This window comes from Neolamprologus brichardi, chromosome 6 (assembly GCF_056152115.1).
Source record: "Neolamprologus brichardi isolate AB-2024 chromosome 6, ASM5615211v1, whole genome shotgun sequence".
NCBI lineage: Eukaryota > Metazoa > Chordata > Actinopteri > Cichliformes > Cichlidae > Neolamprologus > Neolamprologus brichardi.
In genome coordinates this window covers 14,631,252-14,650,086 of record NC_142109.1, presented here as the reverse complement: position 1 = coordinate 14,650,086, position 18,835 = coordinate 14,631,252, and the positions used below count along the sequence as shown (strand labels likewise).

At 42.8% G+C, this 18,835-nt stretch overlaps 1 protein-coding gene across 6 annotated transcripts in view; it reads right to left on the bottom strand.

Moving 5' to 3' along the window:
* Nucleotides 1–18,835, bottom strand: part of lef1 (lymphoid enhancer-binding factor 1) — a 51,193-nt gene that overhangs the window by 7,244 nt on the left and 25,114 nt on the right. Inside the window, exons 4-10 of one of the 6 annotated variants that reach the window (XM_006787095.3) lie at nt 11,392–11,524; nt 8,399–8,489; nt 7,134–7,253; nt 6,204–6,366; nt 5,229–5,336; nt 3,350–3,392; nt 2,721–2,762 (exon numbers count right to left, since the gene is read on the bottom strand). In XM_006787095.3, the coding sequence (XP_006787158.1) occupies nt 2,728–2,762; nt 3,350–3,392; nt 5,229–5,336; nt 6,204–6,366; nt 7,134–7,253; nt 8,399–8,489; nt 11,392–11,524 (693 nt within the window). In that variant the 3' untranslated portion in view covers nt 2,721–2,727. Of the gene's footprint in view, nt 1–2,720; nt 2,763–3,349; nt 3,399–5,228; nt 5,337–6,203; nt 6,367–7,133; nt 7,254–8,398; nt 8,490–11,391; nt 11,525–18,835 lie in introns of all 6 variants that reach the window. The other 5 variants (XM_035906372.2, XM_006787094.3, XM_006787093.3 and 2 more) reach the window with 5 other exon arrangements.

Genomic DNA, 18,835 nt, shown 5'->3' with positions numbered 1-18,835 from the left:
CCAAATTGAAATGACTCTGGAAATGGAGGCAGACGCTGAATCTTGCCTAATTGCAGCCTGAGTGTGTGGCTGGCTGCTCAGATTTTGTACATTTTGTAGAGAGTGATGAGGGTCTGAGAGAGGGAGAAGATGAGAGGCGACAAATAAAGACAGAGGGGAGGGGGGGCAGAAAATGAGGAATGGAAACTGAAGGATGAGTGGCGGTTGGCTGAGATTGGGTAAACTCTGAACTCTGGAGAACGGGGTCTGCTGGGGGATTTTCTTCTGGGCCTTTTCTAGCCCTCGCTCTCCCCTAACGCGCTCGCTCCCTCCTCGCTCATCAAAGTCTTTTGACAGCTGACTTCTGGCTGCAGACATCAGAGGGAGCAGAGCTGGGGCACGACCGAGACAGACAAGAGGAGATGAGCGAGAGTGGCCACCAAAGCTCCTGCTTGAACAACACTTTCTTTTATGCTTCTGGAGCAGGGCGTGTGGTTCCAAATGACCTTTGATACACTCTGCAGATGTTCATAATGCATATCCAGGACCACCTGATTTACAAAATAAAAATATACCACCTCGTGCCTAGTTTGTGGCAACTCCCAAACAAACAAAAACTGTGAACTTGTATGCAGCTTTACAGCGACTCTGGGGGCCCTTGTTAGCCAGATTAAAAAGCCACCTTTGTTAGGAGTGTCTCCCCCATGTGAAAAAAATGTGCAGTGGCTGAAACGGGAGAAAGCCTTGGGGGCATGTAGGGGTCTCAGCCAGATAACTATCTCAAAGGCTGTGAATCAGAGGGCTTAGTCAGACAAAAGGCTAACAGCACGAGAGGAAGCAAGATGGACAGAACCAAAATAAAGAGGTGCAGAAATAGCAAAGGGGAGTTTAAAAAAAAAGTGCAAAAAGAGTAATTTCCACTTAGTGTAAAGAAAGGGGTGTGAGGGAAGGAGCGGCGAGAGAGACAGGCGGAAACTCTAATTTCACAATGTCAGAGTAATGACTTCTCTAAGAGCTGCTGTACTGTGGTGAGAGCCAGCTGTGTGGTGGACCCACTGTTTGACATGCTAAAGATAACAAAGGGAACAGACATCACGCCATAAAATGCTGCTCTGAGGCTCAACTCCTGGCTTGCCAGGCCTTTAAAAAAGGCCATTTAATATGAAAATGCACAAAGTCAGTGCAGCACGTCACCACAATATTTTTCATCACAACCGTCCAAATGTTGAACCTCCGTACAATAGAGGTGTTCACAACAGAGTCCCCAAAATTAACTCGTTAACAGATTTCTTTGCAGATTCTGCATGACGGGGGAGAGACAGATGGGTTAGAGGCGTGGACAGATGAAAAGGAATAGACAAACGAGTTCATTTAAAGATGCTTTTTGGCGTCTACAGCAAGCTAACCTCAATCCTGCTCTTTGGGATCTGCATAAATTGAGGGCTTGGGGAGTTGTGGCAGTATCCTTGGTATTATGCATATTAGTTTAAGGCTGTCACTGAGAATCAGCAAGGGTGTCCATCCCGCTGCGGCTAGGCACTGCTAATTATTGGATCAGAGATAAAGTGCTTTTTAGCGCTTGCGCTCTCTGTTCTTTGAAAACTGGCTGTGGTCACCAAAAAAGGAGAGAGACAGAGAAAGAAAAGAAAAGCCCAATTTTGGGTTCGCAGAGCCACTGGGTCAGGAATCGATCAAGTGGAAAACCTTTGTGTGGTTAGGGGTGATTTTGACGTAAGACCAGATTTGTCACATCTGCCCGGCTTTTTTTGCTGCCAAAAGGAAGCGGAATAACAGGATGCTACCAGACTCTCAGGGAGGGAGAGACAGGGAAGGAGAGGAGCGACTCAAGGAGAGTCAGGAAGATCGAGAGGGGGGAATAGAGTTGCCTTTACCACATACTGGGACTAGTAATCCTCCTCTTAAGAAAAAGAAAAAAAGAAGAAAAAAGGACAGGTGACAATTCAGTGAGGCCTTTCTTGACATTTGGTGTGGATCGATATCTCTCTACGTATTGGTAACGTGTTGAAAAAGCAAAGGAGCGAGAGACTACATTGTGCCTTTGTTATGAGAGCATTATAGACACCCTGAAAGCCCAGATACCATGAAATCTTATTAAAGGTATAGCATCTCATTAAGTTCCTGCCAGACAAGCTGCTGGATCCTGCCCTGCTTTACAAAGACGCAGAGAAAGACAACACATGTAGCCCATATGGGGCTGAGCTGATATCTTAGCCTCCACCAGAGCAAAAAAAAAAAAAAAAGTTTCAGATGTATTATTTATGCCATGTTTAGAAAACACTGAGTTCATGAGCTGCATGATTTATTAAGCAATATTTTTACTTTATTTGGACACTTTTACCCCCGAATAGCATACGAGTTCTCATCCAACCAGCTCCAACACAAAGACACTGAACTGACCAGTACATACATACGCTTGCATGCAGAAGATTCAATGTATATTGTGTTGAGGCCATTGAGCAAACCACACACACACACACACACACACACACACACACACACACACACACCACAATCCCTCTTCAGGCCTTAACACAGCTGACACAATGACTATGGCAAGGTTAGGGTGGACCTTTTTAGGATTAGTCTGTGAGCACATACTCAGTGTGCAAGTCAGTGTTTAGCAGTTTTTTTAAAGAACAAAATGAAGGATAAAGAAAAAGCTTGACATATATCAAACTGGACCAGACAGGGAGGGCATAGAGGTGGGGGGGTTGTCTTACCATATTCTCAGATGTACGCCGTTTTCATTCTCTGGCCTGTACCTGCAGAAAATTGCATCTTTTTTAAAAAAAGAGGGTATCTGGACGGCAAAAGATCATAACCGTCCATCTGGCCTATACAGTTGTACAGACCAAAAGGAAGTACTGACATTTTACTTAAGAAGTAATGCTCAGTGGATTACAGTTGCAGTGCTAAGGAAGAGGCTCAGAAGCGCAGCTAAACAAGGTCAGCAGAAAGACACACTGTAGAGCAGCAGGCAAACAAATAATGCAAAGCCCAGAAATCCGTAAGCAGTCGTATAGAATGGACAGACTAATCCCAAAGTAGGTGTAATATGAGAAGACAGGGATAGAGACATATAAATGAAGGGGTGTACACAAGTCAAGTCTGAGGCTAGACTGAGCATAGTGAGTGGGTTAGTTTGGTTAGTCTGATTCTACTAGCTGTCAGTCAATGAGAGGTTAGTGGTTTGTTTCACAGGGCGAACATTACTGCAAATGCGGCAATTTGCTGTAAAACATGACCCCACAGAAAGATGGTGGAAGTGATTCCCAACTGCACAATGAAACCAACAAACAACGGCGTTTCCCAAATGAGCGAGGAGGCAGGAGTTGGAAGCGTCTCTTACCTGTGGCCGATTCCTGCATCTTCTCCCTCTTCCGCTTCTTCTTCTTTCCCTAAAAAATATACAGAGGAACGCATAAAGTGTGGCTCCAGCACTCACGCTCACTAGACCACTCTTGATATCCTGCTGCTGACTGCCATGTTCACTCATCCCCTGCTGGGCATCCAACCAGCATCAACCCAGACTCTGGACTCCACCACAAACTGCGACACTGAGGGACGGGCCGATGGAGAGCCTGAGTGTGCTCTACCTCCTCTCGACCGCTTTTCCATAGTTTTCAGGCCTGTTGAAGTGTGGCCATTCCCGGCCGAGTGAAAGTTCTGCTGTTTTGACAGCTCCGTGTCTAGCTTTGAAGTCCCCCCCCCCCTTCATATTTTTTAAATGACAAACATTAACATGAAGTGCAATTAAAAACGCTCACTGCAATTAGGCTGTGAAGAGTGGCACTCGTTTTTCCAGTGAGGTGGTGGGAGTGCGTAAGGATTTTTTAGCTTATGCTAAATCCCCAGGGGGGAGACTATAGGTATAGATAGCAGTGTAGAGTCGTTCTAGTCAAATATGAGCAGCACTTTGGTTTCCTGCTGCAAAGTCTGCTAATCCACTTATTCATGAGCTAATCTGCCTTCTACTGCCGCGGCAGACAGGGAAGAAGAGAAGCTGAGTGAGTGTGGGTGAGAGAAAGGGTGGGGAGAGATAGGAGGGGGTGCACGGCAAAACTATGAATGATACGCGATTTTTCCACTCCAGTGTGTTACCTATTTTGGGTGTTTCCAGGCACGATGCTCTGTCTGTAATACTGTGATCACAGCGGTCACAGAATAACTAATTCCTCAAGGATACACCATCTACTTTGCACTACCCATTATCGTTACCTTCGTCGTGTGCCACATAGAAAGCCATTCCTCTAACCCCCTTCTAAACATCAAAACTACTGAGAAAACAGGAAATTCAACAGGATCCGGCCCAAATGTCACCAATGCAGCGATGATGCGCATCTTTAACTCTGCTGTGCTTCACTGGGAGCAGAGCTATGAACAATCCCCCGCCCCACACACACACACCCCACCTCAGCGAGGCATTTTGGCAGTGGAGCCGTGGAGGCAGAAGGAGGAGGGATGCTGTCGGTGTCCGAGGGGAGGCAGATAAACACCACAAAGCACTTTGGTGGTGGAGTGAATGTGAGTGCTGGAGCCACACTTTTAAATAAAGGCTGGTGCTCGCTCTCTCTCTCTCTCTCTCTCTCTCTCTCCCAAACACACACACACTCACAAAGATTCATACACGTCACACGTCACTCAATAACACATTTGGACTCTCATCCAGCAGCACGTAAGTACACATAAATGCTGTAACAATAAACACAGGCTTCATCCTAAAAATCCAGCTGAACCGCCCAGATTCACAAACAAACAAAAAACAAAACAAACAAAAAAAACGGGCAGCTGGGGAAGCAGAGGTTGCTACTGCTGAACGCCGCATGTATAATCCAGCCTCCTCGACTCAGTCTAACAGTTGCTTTCTACATCCGAAGCCGATATGGAACATCAAAGAGCGCCGTAACCATTACCAGGCAATTTTCACTCACAATGGCAATAATAGTGTCCGTGATACTACAATCCATTTTAGTGTGGATGGCACTATAACAGTGAATCACAGTGTTATGAATTACACATTAGGCTGAAACAAAGGGTCTACAAATGGACCCCATTAGCATGGAGGAGGACTGGTGCAAATTAGTGTGTTGGTGTGTGTGTGTGTCATTCCTGTGTGGCATTTTAAGAACAAGTCATGCAACGCTGACATAAACAAACATGAATCAACACAAACACATTCACACACGCACGCACGCGCACCTCTGTCAGTCTGTTCTGTTGATACTCACATAGTTGTCTCGAGCGGACCAGCCTGGGTAGAGCTGCATGTGGAGCTGCCGTTCCTTGCGGGCTAACTCGTAATACTTAGCTTGCTCTTCTCGAGATAAAGCATGCCACTGTTTCAGTACAAAGGAGATTAAGGGGGAGGAAAAAAAATAGCATACAGTCAATTACTGGCATGCACTTGCATGTTTTCTGCGTAGAGGCGTGCGCTGGTGTTTTGGTATAGAAGGGGGAAAAAACTTTTCCAACTTCCACATGTGTATAAAAGAAAAAAAAAGCAGGGGGGATGAAAGACACAAAGAAGAAGGGGGGGGGACATGATGAAGAGATTAACATGCGCAAGAGTGAGAGAAAGAGAGAAAAAAGTAGGGGAGAAGGGGGTGGAGACAAGAAAGGGAAGGGGGGGGGGACTTTGATTTCTTATGAAAACACTGCTTCCAATTTAGCAGTGCTTTTTATTCAAACTATGTCAGCAAGCAATTACCCTACGCAGACCACAAACTAGGCTTTGCTGTGGCTGGCTGCCTCAACCGCCAGGCCTATTCGTTAAGGCTTTTAACATGGCTCTGTGGTTCCATTCTTTTCCCAATCCTCAAAAGGAACAAATTTTGTCATTTCCAACCGTGCCATTATACAGGCATATTTTATTAAAGCCAATCTGATTAAATGTCAGTTAGACAGGCAGCCTGTGTCTGTGCTGTTGAAAGACAGAGAGAGGTGGGTGTGGGGCTTTAGGGGGAAAGGGGAAGTAATTGGCTTGAGCATCATCAGGACAATAATCACAACCAGTTTATAAAGACTGCTAATAAAGGGGAGAAATCGTTGCATTTTTTTCAGCTAATCGAGAAGCCTCCTCAGAGAACATGACATAAACTATGATCTCACCGCGATTCGACTCAATCAGCAAAGATAAACTCGGGGGGAAAAAAAAGAAAGAAAGAAAGCTAGAGATTGGCGTATAGGTATACTGCGCGACCCACCCTTCGTCCCAGGATCTGATTGATGGCGGCGCTCTCCTTCAGCGTGCACTCGGCAACCACGTTCGCACGCATCTCTTTCATGTAGAGCATGAAGGCGTTTAGCGGCTTTTTGATGTGCGGTCTTTTGGGCTCCTGCTCCTTTCTCTGTTCGTGCTGCGGCTTCCTGTAGAGAAACAGAATACAACAACAAAGTGGAGGAGGTGAGAAAGAGAAAACACTAAAAAAGTTAGAAAATAAGCAAAATAAATACAAGTCCAAAGCAACGGGAGAAGGACGCCGTGGCGACAAAAGCAGCGAGGGTCTGGCTGCACTCAACCAATGGCGAGGCAGCGTGAGAGGGGCTGCCACGCCATGGGCCCCGGCCTCTTTAATCATGTGCAGTTGTACAGTTGCAGCCCTTCATGCAGAGAGATTACTTCACCAGTAATGGCAACCAAACTTTCTTGTCCGTAGCACACTGGTGAATACTTAAAACCAAATGCTCTCGTGCTAAAAGAAAACACTGCTCGACTTACTTTCTAACAACCTTTTTGATACCAGTACAGTCTTGGTAGAAAGATGTCCATGAATAATGGAAATATCAGTGATAACCACTTCAGGGCTCTCACAGCACTTCCCACTGCACACGCTGGGGATGTGAATTCTTAGCACTAATCTAGGACCTGTATCTGTTGTCAGCTAAGAGTGTTGTGATCCCAGAGGCCAAATGAAGCATAGGCCTGTTATCAGCAGAGCGTGGGCCCTCGCCATTTATCTGCTCACATCAAGAGAAAGAGAACAAGGCGCTGGGAGAGGGTTTGCTGAGCATCGCCCTCTTGTAGTGAGTGGAGGAGAACACAAATACCTGGAAGTTTGTTGTGTCAAAAAATGCTGATAGAGGAGTGACAGTACGAGCTTTAATGCAATATTTTTTGTGTTTGCAGGACTCACATGTGCATGATGTCACCGTCATGAGGTGGCTCCTGTTTGACCTGTGGATTGACAATGGCCGGGTGAGGGATTCCTGTGGCGTGAGGACCTGGGGGACCTGGCACCATGTGGTGCGGGAACCTGCAATAACAGGACATTTTGATTATTAAAGACTAAGAAGAGGATCAGAGGAGTGGAAAATATCTTCCAAATGGCATTAAAGTGAGAAAAAAAAAGACTGGGAACTGTTTTATATGACTTTAGAAATTGTCACACACACACCATACGCATGACTGCATATGCATGACTGAATATGGCGTGTGTGACAATTGCATGACTATAGCCAATGATTGGTTGCGCCTCAAGAACAAGCAGTCGGAGTCTCTTTCACCGTGTTTTTACGCTTGTCATATTTCAGAATTTGTGATTAGATCTCACTTTTTAACTTTTCTATCAATAGTTTATAATATTGTTAGATTTTAACAACATGGTTATAGCTTCTCTTTAATGAATGAATAAAAAAATTAAAGTGAAGTGTCAAACAACATGGTTCTAAAGTGCAAATGCACCACTCCCTCAGTCTAACAGACTTGTTGCTAGGTATAGACTCTGCCTAGGAAACCAAAAATCAGTGGGTGTAGAAAAACAGGAATTTGTTTTTAAATAAAACAGCCGCCTGTCCTTAGCCTAACTCCTTAAATCAAAACTGGGTTAGTCAGATTTACAAGGGCATGAGGAGGAAAGGTGGTGGAGACTTCTGGTCATGTGTGATCAAGTGTCCTGCTTGTGGACGTTACATCTGTCTTCACTCAGTGTTTGCCCTAAAGCCAGCAGAGTAAGAGATAGTGGGGAAAGTGAGAGAGATATGTTTGGGGGATAGAAAAAAAAAAAAGCACAGGAAGTAACAAGGATGCAGTGGAACAGGGCTAAAGAAAAGCACTTGAAGTAAGTCTCAGAAAGAAAGAAAGAGAGAGAAGCGCTTCCAGAAAGCTTTGATAATGGTTAAGCAGCCATATGGCTATGCAGGGGCACGAATGCGGCGATGTGTTTGACATGTGCTGGGCACACAGTCGAGTGGTGTGGCTGTGGCCACAGCAGCGCAGCACAAACCACCGGAGGCGGACCTCCCAGAGGAAGCTGCTGTTCCAGGCCAGTACTTCTCTATTCAGTACACAAAGCTGGTACAGTGTCACTGTCCATAAGATGTAAAAACGCTGCATAGTTTCTGGTCCCTTTTTGCATGAATCAGTCGTGCAGGCTTTTGCTTTAATCTGCCTGTGACTCACCATCCCAGCTGTGATGTGAGCTGCCCCACTCCTCCAGGAGACAAGGAGTAGAAGTTGGGCATGTCTGGTCCGGGGTGATGCCTGGGCATTCCTGGACAAACAAAAGAGAAAGAAAAAAAAAACAACACACAACTATTAGATAGGCAGAATGCAGATAAGGAGGAAACAGCGCAAGCAGCAGGTTAGCAAAAATAAATAAAAATATCCCTTACGGACATATTTTAGCGATTATATATATAAAATCGCTAAAATATGTCCGTAAGGGATATTTTTCAAGGAACCTAAAGTTAGGATTATCATCGGGTTTGCATATTCCTCAGTCATACATTCTGGTTAAAGTCATGAACTGTCAGTTTCGGAACAGGGCGCACACCGGGGCATCAGCATGGCTTCTTGACCTCACATTATCAACCCGTGAAAAGGGGGGGATAATATTTTCCCCGCTTAAGCTCGACTCCTTCCAGTGTGTTTCAGCATCTTTAAGCTGGATAATTGAGGCTTCATCTTTATGACAGAGGCTGTGGCTCTCCCTGTAGACACAGGATTGACACCAACTAGCTGTCTGTGGATCTCCAGGACTAAGCTCCTCTATCTCCAGCTCGCCTGCTCTTGCTGGGCTTCAAGGTCAAGGGGTATCTTTCTGTGAGAAGACTTAGTGAGAAATGGGCTACGGGGCGACGAACGTTTAACATCTGTAAGGTCTCATGTTTTTTTGTCTTAACACACATTTTTTCCCCCTTCTTATTTCACAGTTGTGCAAGTAACAATAAAAGTCTGAAGATATCAGCAAATACTGTTTATACACAGGCAACTGGAATGTGCCTACATGTGTGCTCACGCACACACACACAAAGAAAAGAGGGCAAATGCCTCCAGATTAACACCATCTTCTAATCCCTGCTGGAGCCAGCCTTTTCTCCCTGCCTCTATCTTTTCTCTTCCTCCTTCTCTCTCTCTCCAGGCTGGGGTCTGAAGGGGGCCTCCCTCCTCAGAGAGGCTGGCCGAGTGGGAGGCTTATATCTCCAAAGCCAGTGTAGCAACGCTGGATTCATAGCACGGATAGCGCTACTCCCCTGCCTACTAATCCACCACCTAACACTCCTTTAGGGCTCTCCTGAGGGCAGAAGAGAAGCAGGCGATGGCTGAAGCAGCAGGGGAAGAAGAGAGCGCCCCGGCGTGTTAACCTTGTCACTCACACCCCTAAGGTGCCTAATTACTCACTCCCCCCTTTTCAGTTCCCGTTGACATCCCGACAAAGCTTCACGCTCCCGTTTCCACTCTGAACATGTGACACCGATGTGACTGTCACCATAAAAAACAAAACAAACAAACAAAAAAGAGGATTAAAAAAGTATTCACTAATCAAATTCATGTTATATGTCTTTACCCCCCCCCCCCCCCACCCCCACCCCAGAAACACCTCCCACTACCCTCCCCTCCGCTCGACCTTCCATCCCTCATTGCAGGCCTTGTGCATATTAGGGCTCATAATGAGAAAATCCATGATTGTTTTTCATAATTAACGAGCAGATCAAAGTCTGAGCCCACTAAGGAGTGCAGAGCGGCAAATGGTCGATATGTGTGAGAGAGAGAGAGACAGAGAGAGAGAGCGAGAGAGACAGAGAGAGAGAGAGAGAGACAGAGAGAGAGAGAGAGAGAGGAAGAAAAAAAGAGAATAAGAGAGATTTCGTTTTAAGCATTTTGGCTTAGCTCTTCTGATATCCACACACATGAATATGCCTAGGGAAATCATTTGCTGCTAATTCTGCAACCGGATCGCTTGGACATGGATTTCTGTTGGGCTGCGGGTGCAAAAAGATCAAATAGTACGGAAAAAAAAAAAGGAGGAGAAGAAGGACCTCCAGGGCTCTTTTCAGCTCTTGATTGTCAGAGACCCAACGTGAACAGTGAAACGGGTGTGAAGCGTTTTTCCTCAGACTGTACAACGTGACAACACAACTGTTAAATCTTCCGTGCCTTCGTTATTTCCTTCTGCTACCTGTTTATCCTCTCCTGCCTCGACAAAACATGTCAGACATGTGATTTTTCTGACATATGTGGAGCACTGTTTCGTTAAATGTCCCCGCTCCCTTCATCTCTGCTACTCTGTGTACTCCTGTGCTCATTTCCACATTGTTATTTATAGCTGGTCCCTCAGAACCTCCGAGCCTCAACATCATCATCGTCATCATCATCATCGCCCACATCTTGTCTGATCCCTCCTCCTCTTTTTTTTCAACTGCCAGCCGCAGGAGAAGAAAGCAGAGAAAAGAGACAAGGTGCGGGACAAAACTGCGGATGGGCCACGTCTTTTTTTGTTTCCTTTCTTCCTTGAATTAGCGAGAAGCTGCCAAAGTCTCCAGCTGTGCAGGGCTGAGGAGCTCGCTCCCAAACGGCTCAGGAGCTCCTCCGCAGCTGTCAGAGCTGCAGCTTGATGTTATAACTGAGAGGAAAAGAGTGCAGAGGGAGAGGGCAGCAGAGCTCAGCGTGCCATCCCACAGGCTGCTTCAAATGAGCTCACACTTTGAGATGATAGGAAGGATGACTGTACTGCGACACTTTTCCCCCCCTCTCTCTCCTGATTCCCGTCTATCCAGACATTTATGCAAAAAAAAAAACAAACAAAAACTAAATGCAGTCAGGGTTCATCGATGCCTCCATATCAAGCTGCCATGTGATCATCTGGAAGCGAATACGGTGCAAAAATCCATTTCAATGTCACATTTTATTGCATTAAGAAGTACTGGTGACCTATAATGTGTCTGTGACGACTTTCTTTATTGTATCCTTCTACAGTTTTCACTCTTTCAGTCAGTAAAAGCTTGCTGACAACAAAGTGTTCAGTGCCACAGCAAACCCCGTTTTTTGTGTTCACTTTTACATAGATATATATAAAGAAATAACCCGTTTTAGTTCCACACAGTGTGATAAAAGGATTTCAAATGTGGGATAAGAACAGCAGATACTGCTGTGGCATTTCTTTGGTGTCTTACCTTGTTTGTTGTTGGCATCCTGGGGGTGATGGCCAGAATGGGACACTGGAGCGAAGTGTTCGTCACTGTACGTGATCAGGGGGGTGAGCGGGTGGACTGCATGAGACGGCTGCACCACGGGGACTTTGTTGGACTGTGGAGAAAAATGCAAGAAGATTTACTTTTTTATTTTTTAAATGCTGTGAAAAGCCGATGCCTTTTGTGTTATTCCATCTGAAAAAGGGGCCCTGATCCCTCACACATGATTCATAGAGTACAGGTGGTCTGCTCTGCAGCAGCACAGTGCCTTCTTGACTTTCATTGTATGGTCAAGAAGTTACTATAAACATATATTTTTAAAAAACATTTCTTGAATGTCTTCTCTCATTACTAGGCTGGGCACAGCAGCTCAAAACTTTGTTTAGCCTAGGTCAGCAGGTTTGAAAATCCCCACATCCCCCGAAGGAGAAAAAAAAAGAAAAAGAAACAAGTCAAAAGAGGTGCGCGAGCATGTCTGAGACAGAAAAGGGGAGAAAGATGCAAACAGAGGTGGAGCGAATAGAAGCGAGCAAGCGATAGAGCAAAGGGAAGGGAGAGAAAAGAGAGACTTGCAGGGTAGAGTCAGAGCAGAGGTCTTAGGCGGGAGATCAAAGGCAGTCATTAGCTGGTGAATAAGGGGAGTTCATTACAGACCAAGAGCCGGGGGAAGAAGAGATGAGGGATGGAGGAGGAGGAGAAAGGTGGGTGGGGTGCGGGTGGGGGTTCTGGCTATGGGGAGAGAGCGTGAGTGAGACAGATGTCTGCAGCGGTACTTAATGCAGGGGTAATCACGTCAACAGTGGCCTGGCCACAGACCCCTCATCCCAGGCTGAGTCAGAAAGACGGAGAGCAAGAGAAAGAGAGAGAGCTTCCTCTGGAAAACTAAAATAGATCGACAGGCCCGAAAAACCCCCAACCCCCAGCCAACAGTGCTTACATGCTTCAGCTGCACTGAACACATGGTAATGCTTAGCCATGCTAAATCTACTATTTACAGTCTGAGCCCAGAGCTGAGCTGAAGTCAAAATATCACCTCCACAGGATATATGGCTAATCGGGAGAGACGGCGGTGCACCGATGGGTGAGACGCCACTTACACCGAGCGGCTCCCAATGAGCTCTCCCGAGTTTTTAGGAAACTCTAATCGATTTTATTCCCAGAAACAGTCACAGGATTAGCAGCATTGTTAAAGATACCCATCTAAATTTAGGATAAGAATCGAATTATGACAGGATGATAATAATAAATGGACTGTTCTTTATTAGCCCTCGCTTTGTTGTCTAGTGACATGTGTGCCAAGGTGACATTCCTGCAGTGCTAAGTGGTGACTGGTGCCCCGCCTCACCCACTTACACACACACAGAAAAACTCCTCGGACACAGGGGTGGCTGGAATGTCTGAGTTTTTCTGAACCTCTCGCAGACTGGCACCAGCTTCAACTTAAGAACCCCCTCCGTCCTCCCTCGATCTCACCACCTTCTGGGAATGTCCTCAAAGAGCAGTACGTGTGGTATGTGTGTGCACGTGTCCAGCTGCATGAACCATCATTCTCATCAGGGTCCCAAATCATGCCGGGAATCTCATCTCCTCAGGCCAATTCAGTTCCCGGTTTGGAGATGGGGCTGTTACGGCACCATAAAGCACAGGTTACACTGCACATGTGGTAAAGTTTGTTCTCACACAAAAGAAGCCCTGCCTGAAAACTAAGCCAAGGATGTAGAGGTGTAATTTTCTCACACCAGCCCAGGTGTGTTGCATTCCCTGGTCAACAAAGAGTCAAAGGTTAGTGTCCAGCCTCATCCTTAAGAAGGTTAGGCCTATTAGCAAGGCTGCTAAGCCTAAAAAGAGGGGACTAACTAGGCCTACAGTGGCTGAGACATGCCTCCACCAGGGGCTAAATGACAGCATTCTCACACATATTATTTTACGCCTCTCCACTCCCATTTGTTACGGTGTGGGAATGAGATAAGAACCTGGAATGCTATCGTTAAAACCTGCTATGCTCCCCAATATCGAAAGAAAAGCCAGCTGGAAACAAAAAAAAAAGTTCTCATGTTTGTGTGTACACATAGAACTACAATAAAAAAAAAAAACCCATTTGAAACAATATTTTAAAGCAGGGCGACTAACTTCTTAGCACCTAAGAAAGCTTGAGTTTTACTGCCACAGTGGAGAAGCCCTCTTTTGTGCTCTTCCCAGTTACAGCTGTCAAATCCCATTTTTCTCAACTTCTTAATAAACTGCTTCCATTGTGGGGGAAAAAAAAAGATCCACCAGGGAAAAACCTGCAGGCCTATGTGACCAATAGCAAATTTATGCCCGTTTAGGGTGCACACTTTACGCAAATTGCATGGCCTAACTGTAATTTACTTTCGAAAAGGAAAGGAAATAAATTGTCCGTCAGGCTTTCAACAGCTTCATTATACTCTAGATATACATAAAATTTGATTGTGCAAACCGTATCAGGGTCAAGCCAAATCCTGGTTTAGATGGTTTTTTATTTGATTACATGCAAAGAGGTATTGCTGGGGCAACATTTTACCACCATAATTAAAAAAAAAAAAAAAAAAAAAAAAAACATTAAAAACTGACACCATTAATAATTTCCTGAAAAAAGGAGCTGGAGACACCCAATTCCTGACAACAGCCATGAGGGTCATGCCATGTCCTAATCTGATTCCTTCTCATACCCTTCATGAAGCCCTACTGGCTGCAGCAGTAGCGACACTGTTGCAATGGAGGGCATCCATATTGGAGGTCCCTTTTATTGTACAGGAGAAATAATAGGCTTAAGATCTTTCTATTCATATTTTTCAGGCAGAGTGAAAGAAGAGAGGCGGCGAGGATTGAAAAGAAAAACGTTCCATTTGGAATTTCATATCCAGGCTTGGCCGGCCCTTTAAAAAAAAAAAAAAAAAAAACCCTTCAGATGTGGTTTTAAGAGAAATTCATTGTGCGGAACTGGAGCTGGCAGGAAGCCCTCCATGGAGGAGACACTCCAGTGTGTTTCAGCAAGGGGAGCCAGTGACTTGGCGTGCCGTCTGAAATTGGGGGTGGGGAAGAAAAATGGGACGTTTCACTTTTTTGTTTTTGTTGGGGTTGTTTTTTTGTCCCCCACCCTCCTGCCTTGATTTTTCTGACGACACGCCGACGTCTGTGATCTTGTATTCTGTCATATTCCACCAACATCGTGTCACGGTCGGTAAAACAAGAATTTGCACGTTTATACATGTGTCTACGTGGTGTACGGAACAGCCATCCCTGCATTGCCTTTTTAAAGCATCTCTCTCCCCTCACAGCACAGCTTTTGTACTCCACTCAATTATACCACTTCTGCAGAGTGGAGTGGAAAAAAGGGAAAGCGGGAATTTTATAATAATCACTTCCCACTTCTGTAATTTATATGCAACTAGAAAAATTTGCATTTCCTGCGAAAATGCAGTGTGGATGCTTTAAAGCTGAAGCTGTCTGCAAAAACTAGCTGAAAAAGCTGAAAAGTTGCAGAAATTGTAAAAAATTTGCAGAAGCAAAGGAACTTTGCTAAAAAGTAATAACTTAGAGGAAACATAATACTTGGCAGAAATACAATAGCGTAGCAGAACTTGGCAGAAATATTGTAACTTAGCAGAAACATGATAACTTCTCAAATATACAAGAATTTAGGAGAAATAGTATAAGATAACAGAAAGAATATATTTAGCCAAAAATACTTAAACATTACAGAAACACTATGATTTAGAAAAATAGTACAACATAGCAGAAATACTGTGATTTACCAGAGACACTGTGATGAACTATGAATATTGTAATTTTGAATTAATAGTATGTTTTAGCACAAATACTATAATTTGACAGAAATATTATCATTTGGCAGAAATACTATGTTTCAGCACAAATACTCTGGTTTAACACAAATATTATAACATAGCAGAAATACAATTATATAGCAGAAATGCTATATTTAGAAAGAAAAATATAATATAGTAGAAATACTATGATTTAGCAGAAATACTGTAATCAGCACATATACTGTAACATGACAGAAATTCCTCCACTTAGTAGTAATACTATAACATAACACAAATGTTATGATTTGGCACAAAAACCAGGATTTGGCAAAAATACTATGATTTAGCAGAAATACTATGATTGAGCAGAAGTACTAAGATGTAGTAAAAGTACTTTGATTTAACAGAAATACAATTATGGAGGAGTAATACTTTAAAATGGGAGAAATATTGATACACACACACACATACACAGAGCCTAAAGGGAACAGTATTTGTGCCATTGAGTGTTAACAAGAATGTGAGGGCCATATTAGAAAAGCTGGTAAAATCATAAAAGTTTGCAGAATTGTAATAAATGATGAATATGAATTACTGGTCTGTGATAGTGTATTAATTTGTAGGGAAAAAACATGTTGACCTAGGTGGAATCGAACCTACGCCCTTTGGCTTGTAGACCCATGTCACTACCAACTGCGCCACTGGGAAAGAGACCGGGTACTTGGAAAACAGGGTCATGAGCAGTCAGAATTAGATCGCGGTGAGAGGCGAAAAATGCCGATTTTTGGAGTTACAAAACGTCGTGTAACTCAAAAATAGGTGGACTAGAAGCATAATTCTTGTACTGGGTGAATCAGCGTACTTTGGTGTACTTTGACTGCGATTTTCATTGCTCTTTGTACAACCGTCGCGGAGATATGACGAGAGAAGAAACGGCAGAACTCAGATATGATTGGCTGGCTGGGAAGCCATGCAGGCCCTGATATGTAAATTTCAGGGCTAAATGTCTCAGTCCTCACAGAGGATTGGCCGCCTGGGGACCTGGCAGTAATATATAGAAATAGTATGATTAAGCATAAATACTACATTTAGTAGAAATATTATGTTTTAGCACAAATAGTATAAAAAGCAGAAATACTATAATTTAGCAGAAATACTATAAAAAGCAGAAATACTACAATTTAGCAGAAATACTATAAAAAGCAGAAATACTATAATTTAGCAGAAATACTATATTAAGCAGAAATAGTACAAAAAGCAGTAATAGTATAAAAAGCAGAAATACTATAATTTAGCACAAATACTATAAAAAGCAGAAATATTATAAAAAGCAGAAATGCTATGATTTAGCAGAAATACTATATTAAGCAGAAATAGTACAAAAAGCAGTAATACTATAAAAAGCAGAAATACTATAAAAAGCAGAAATACTATAATTTAGAAATACTATAACACACACAGAAAGAGAGAGAAGCAACTTTGTAGATCAGTCAAGCAGCCTGGGAGCTGCTGGATTTGAATCCACCAATCAGAGAGGCTGTGTTCATTTTCCCGCCAAAACAGGTGCAGCCGTTTTTACACACGCAGCAGAGAGACAGGATTTTTGCAGTCTATTTCTCATTGTGACGACTACCCTCCAAACAAATGGCTATAATTTCCTAACCGTAGGGGCTAGAACGATCATTCTTACACCGTTTTGTTCAGAAGAGATGGGGGAATCTTCAAGTGTTCACAATTTATCATTAAAATATGAATTATTAAAGATATTTGACTTCTAATGCACCATAACTGAGTAGAGGCGAAGCGAAAACTGCCTTGACTTGCCCTCAAACAATACTTTCTAACTCTAAATCTGTTTGGAGCATCGATATCATTCTTTCACCGTAAGAGACAGCAGGCTTTGGTGAACAACCATGGCAATTTTCAGGTCTTTGTGGAAATCCAAAAAAAAGATATGACGAGAGAAAAAGTGGCTCATTTCCAGAGTTTGAAAGCTGAAGAAATCTGAGCGAGGGACGAATTTCCTACCCTCAAACAAACGTAATTCGTGGCCAAATGGTAATAGGTGAGAAAAAAATTCTTGAATTGTGAGCATCAGGAGTGTCTGAAGATATATTGGCACAAGCCTCATGTCTCGACTTCGCTTCGTTAAGGAGATATGGCAATTCGAATATGCCTCTCATTACAGAAATCAAGCGGTGAATTTGAACAAACTCTCCATTGACTTTCTATAGAGAGTTTTCAGAGTTTGTGTTGGTCTGAGGAGATTTGCCAAAATTCTATAAATTCCACAACAATGATAGTGACATTTTCTGAAAGCCAGCAAAAATACCTACATTTTGATGTATAATTTGTGGAAGTTGAGAGAAAATTGAGCAAGTAGCAAGAAGTTGTTCGGACATGAAGAGAAAATTGCCAAAGGTACAGCAGCTCACTTAGAACCAACTGCATAGCAACCATAACAACCCATGTATTTTGTGAAAAATCACAAAGATGAAACTCAAAACTTGAAGAGGGATAAGATGAAAATGGTAACAGATATGAAAAAGCTGAATCATACATGAATAGCCCAATAATTTGTGAACATTTTAAAGTTTGAATGGTTGTTCTAGGTGAAAGTATGAGGAAGTAGTTAAGTTTCAAAAACAAGCAAGTTTTAGCAGAATTTTGGAAGTTTTCCATTCATTTCAATGGGACAAATTAAAGGAAAAAAGCTTAATATTTTAAAAAGTATAATAGCAAAAAATAGCAAAAGTCATAGCTGGAATTAGCAGAAATAGCAGAATAGTTTAAAATTTGAACGGTGAAAATCGGCTGAAAATTGTGGAAGTAGTTAAGTGCCAAAAAAAGTACAAAAAGTGGCAACTAGAATAATAATAATAATAATAATAACTAGAAAAATTTGCATTTCCTGCGAAAATGCAGTGTGGATGCTTTAAAGCTGAAGCTGTCTGCAAAAACTAGCTGAAAAAGCTGAAAAGTTGCAGAAATTGTAAAAACTTTGCAGAAGCAAAGGAACTTTGCTAAAAAGTAATAACTTAGCAGAACTGCAATATCTTAGAGGAAACATAATACTTGGCAGAAATACAATAGCATAGCAGAACTTGGCAGAAATATTGTAACTTACCAGAAACATGATAACTTCTCAAATATACAAGAATTTAGGAGAAATAGTATAAGATAAGAGAAAGAATATATTTAGCCAAAAATACTTAAACATTACAGAAATACTATGATTTAGAAAAATAGTACAACATAGCAGAAATACTGTGATTTACCAGAGACACTGTGATGAACTATGAATATTGTAATTTTAAATTAATACTATGTTTTAGCACAAATACTATAATTTGACAGAAATACTATCATTTGGCAGAAATACTATGTTTCAGCACAAATACTCTGGTTTAGCACAAATATTATAACATAGCAGAAAAACAATTATATAGCAGAAATGCTATATTTAGAAAGAAAAATATAATATAGTAGAAATAGTATGATTTAGCAGAAATACTGTAATCTGCACATATACTATAACATGATAGGAATTCCTCCACTTAGTAGTAATACTATAACATAACACAAATGTTATGATTTGGCACAAAAAACATGATTTTGCAAAAATACTATGATTTAGT